Below are 4,134 nucleotides of genomic sequence, written 5' to 3'. Positions count from 1 at the left end.
AGAGCTGATCTGACATCATTAGAAAACATTTCATTTTTTATGAAAATATTTAATGTTTTACTTGACCTAAACTATTTATGGTGTAGATATTTGATGACACGTCTCCAATTGAGCAACATATCATAAAGGATGTTCGGAAGCAGTGGACTGCATTTTTTTTAACCATTTGTAAATGATTAGATGTTTCGATATTACATTTTGAGTTTAGGAACTATCGTATATGTAACGATGTTAAGTAACTATGTTATGTAAATATATTTAGGAATTTTGTTAGATAAATATTACATTTTGAGATGTTAATAGAAATAATATTGATTATTTTGCTTGTTATTGATTATTTAGACTATATCATGGAATTGAATTTTAGGCAGGTCTGGAATGGATAGTAGCATAAACAAATCGAATATTTAAGAAATAAAGTCATTTTTTTACCGGTTAAAGCCAAAACAAGTATAAAAAGCCTTGCATTTTTTACACCTATTATAACATCACTAGGTTTAAAAGTGAGATTCTTTTATACTTGTTCTATCATCAACACGTATAAAAGTGAGATTTTTTTATACTTGTTCCCAGAATGTTAAGTATAAATAGCATACTTTTATACGTGTCTTAGAAGCGGTGCAAAAAAGTGAAAACTTTATATGCATAAAAAGTCGTTTTTGACATAGTATATAATGATTATAATTAGAACCGATTTAAAAATATTTCTTATTTATTATAAAAGTATCACCGCATCCATTTTTTATACTCTTTATAATTAAAACCAGTATAAAATATTTTCTTATTTATTATAAAAATGTTACCACATCAACTTTTTATATCTATTATAAAAATTTCTTTCTTTATTATAAAAATGTCAATGAATTCATTTCCGGTAATGGTTATGTCTAACTCATAGAAAAACTTATCATATTTTCTACATGTTGTTGTCGTGTATTGGTTGGTACTTTTATGTTGTGTCGCCTGCTCCACGCATCTCTTGCCAATGGCCAATGAAGGAGCAAAGTCTGTTGTTGCCTTAAATCTCCATGATGACCCTCAACTCCCTTTTTTCTGGTGGGAAAATCTTCCACTGCTCCTCCCACGACGTCCAAGGCCTTAAGCACATTGTCCCTCAATGGAAAGAGACCACTTCCACTCCAACTTGCTATAGGTCCATTGGAAAATTAATTCAAACTCAATTTATTTAAATATCTTTCAAATTATGCATTTTCCTAACGAAGTTAATAAAAACAATTTTAAGTTTAATCTTTTAGACCTAGGACACTGAACGCTTTTTTACCCATACAATGAATATAATATATTTACTCAACAAATATATAATTGCCCAAGAAATGTTTAACAAATCCATCTGAATTAACGACGAAATTAGTATATAGTATTATAATGTGAAATCGCTTATCACATACTAACTTTTTCTATATTTTTTTTTATTACCACTTTTTATTTTTTTTATTTTGACCAGAAAAACCGGTTGAATTTGTCGAGGAAAGATCTAGATAGGTAATGTCGCCATTAAATAGTAAAATTGAATTAGTTCGGTTGGCATGTGATGGTGTGACACTGAATACTCGTACGGTTGTGCCCTCGTGGGGATGGTTAATGGTGTCAGTGCTTTTAACAGCGTTCTTTATTCAGCTACATCAATGTAACACCAAAGTTGATACGAAGCTTTGCTAATTGCGAAGCCACTATTTAAATGGATACATGACCTCTCAGTCACGCAACCTTTTCTTATTTATTTTCTTAGGCATCACACTCCATCTAGCCAAGTGAAGCATGCAAAAGATAAAACTCCTCTTTTAGTCTTCAAAACTGAAAGCCTAAACATCAGCCAAAATTATTTCCTCTGTTACACAATGAATCCCAGCTGCAGCAGCCAGATAGAAACAGTTTCTCTTGTCAACAAAACGCAACAACTGTCTAATAAAACAGTGGTTTTTGAATTCGAGAGTACCCTGTTACGATCAACTTCACTGTTCTCTTACTTCATGCTCGTTGCTTTTGAAGCTGGTGGGTTGCTAAGATCTCTCATTTTCTTTCTTTCATACCCTTTGGTTTGGCTACTAGGTGAAGGCCAACTAGGCTTGAATATTATGGTTTTCTTGTGCCTTTTTGGCATAAAAAAGGACACGTTTAGAATAGGATCAGCAGTTCTGCCAAAGTTCTTCTTAGAAGATGTGGGCTGGGAGGGTTTTGAAGCTGTTATGCGATGTGAGAGAAAGGTGGCATTGACTAAGTTGCCTAGGGTCATGGTTGAAGGTTTCTTGAAGGACTACTTAGGGGTTGAGAGTGTAGTAGCAAGAGACGTTAAATCCTTCAAAGGGTATTTTTTGGGATTGTTCGAGGAAAGTAAGGAAAACAATACTCGTTTATACGAGGCAAAAGGAGACAACGAAAACACCTTTCGCATCACTGGTAACCATATTGGGTATATTGACCGAGAACTTTTCCCTGAATTCAAGGTTTGTCTATTTCTAAGCAAAATACATAAATTCACACACATGTGCACTCTTATATCATGCTTTTTTACACCAGATATCAAGGTTTTAAATAACTGTTGTGATTATTTTATGCACAATTTTTACTAACTTAAAAAATTGAAAACAGAGTTATGTATTTGAAGTCACAGTATGTCAGTATCTCAAAATCTTAACCTTGTGGTTGAAATTAATGAGGGACTATTTTTTAAAACCTTGAGAACTATGCAACTCCATGTTTCTAACCGGTTCTGTGTGTGCAGAAGGTCTGCCTTATCCTAAAATCCAAGGAGAGGAGAAATTGGCACGTGCTTCCCAAAGAGAGGTATCCAAAGCCACTGATCTTCCATGATGGAAGGTTGGCTTTCAGGCCAACAGGAGCATCTGCTTTGGCTTTCTTCATGTGGCTACCCTTTGGACTATTCCTTTCCATCTTGAGATTCACATTGGGCATTGCGCTACCCTTCAATGTGTCCGCTCCAATATTGGCTTTCTCAGGGACAAGAACAACCGTTTCAAGACCCGAGAACCCTCTGTCTTTGTTCCAAGATGAGGAAAACCAAAAGGGTGTGCTCTATGTGTGCAACCATAGAACCTTGCTTGACCCACTTTACATTGCATATGTCTTGGACAAACCACTCTCTGCAGTTACATACAGCTTGAGTAGATTCACCGAGCTTGTTGCTCCCATCAGAACTATAAGACTAACAAGGGATAGAGAGCGAGACAGAGAGACAATGAACAAATTGCTGAGCCTAGGCAACCTCGTTGTGTGTCCTGAGGGAACAACTTGCAGGGAACCTTATTTATTAAGGTTCAGTCCTTTGTTTGCTGAGCTCACAGATGACATTGTTCCTGTGGCTGTAAATGTGAAGGTTAGCATGTTCTACGGAACAACGGCCAGTGGGCACAAATGTTTGGACCCCTTTTTTCACTTCATGAACCCAAATCCTACGTATTTCGTTAAAATCCTGGACCAGTTACCTCGGTCACAAACATGTCAGGAAGGAGGGAAATCAAGAATCGAAGTTGCCAATTCTGTGCAACGTGAGATTGGGAATGCTTTAGGATTTGAGTGCACCAGCTTGACCAGAAAAGACAAGTATATGATCCTGACTGGTAACGAGGGTGTCAATGTAGGGCCTTGCCATAACAGTAAGTAGCCCTACTATGTTAATGTTTTTATAAATAAAAAATCTGAAGTTACATATTTAAAGATGGATTTGACAATGTAACATCTTTTGACTTCTTATCTTTTGTTTAGTTTGAAATAGATGTCAGTGTTGTGGTTAAATGTCATATTTATGAATTTACATGTTTACCTTTTTAATGCGGTTGTACATTACTATATTTGTTCTGATAAATCACTCGTAAAAAAAATCTTTTTAACACGCGCTATATATGTATCGGTTCTACTGAAATCGAAGATATAAAAGTGTAGTGGCATTTTCATAATTTTAAAAAGTTATATACTTCGGTTTAAAAGGAATCAAGGGATTTACTCATGACCAATACCTCTCGGTAGTGACAAAAAGCCGTTGGTAAAGTGTGTTTACTGACAGTTTTTCGACAGTCAAAAAGTCATCGGTAATATATATGTCGGAAACATTACCGACGACTTTTTGGCCTTCGATATTATTAGTGACCAAAAGCC

The 4,134-nt window shown here is 35.3% G+C and overlaps 1 protein-coding gene across 1 annotated transcript; it reads left to right on the top strand.

Annotated features, from left to right (window-relative positions):
• The first annotated feature begins 1,556 nt into the window (after window positions 1-1,556).
• Window positions 1,557-3,696, top strand: LOC106763482 (probable glycerol-3-phosphate acyltransferase 2). Its single transcript, XM_014647669.2, has 2 exons — window positions 1,557-2,465; window positions 2,744-3,696. Exons 1-2 carry the CDS (start codon window positions 1,860-1,862, stop codon window positions 3,641-3,643), a joined length of 1,506 nt encoding a protein of 501 aa, XP_014503155.1. The 5' UTR covers window positions 1,557-1,859; the 3' UTR covers window positions 3,644-3,696.
• The last annotated feature ends 438 nt before the right edge of the window (window positions 3,697-4,134 follow it).

This window comes from Vigna radiata, chromosome 6, assembly GCF_000741045.1.
Source record: "Vigna radiata var. radiata cultivar VC1973A chromosome 6, Vradiata_ver6, whole genome shotgun sequence".
In the NCBI taxonomy this organism is placed as follows: Eukaryota; Viridiplantae; Streptophyta; class Magnoliopsida; order Fabales; family Fabaceae; genus Vigna; species Vigna radiata.
This window is presented reverse-complemented; position numbering and strand designations above follow the sequence as displayed.

What these genes read in the sequence shown, in the direction of transcription:
- LOC106763482 (XM_014647669.2), top strand. Translation starts at nt 1,860, where the DNA reads ATGAATCCCAGCTGCAGCAGCCAGATAGAAACAGTTTCTCTTGTCAAC. An exon ending in AACTTTTCCCTGAATTCAAG is followed by an intron (nt 2,466 to 2,743) that starts GTTTGTCTATTT and finishes CTGTGTGTGCAG; the next exon opens with AAGGTCTGCCTTATCCTAAA.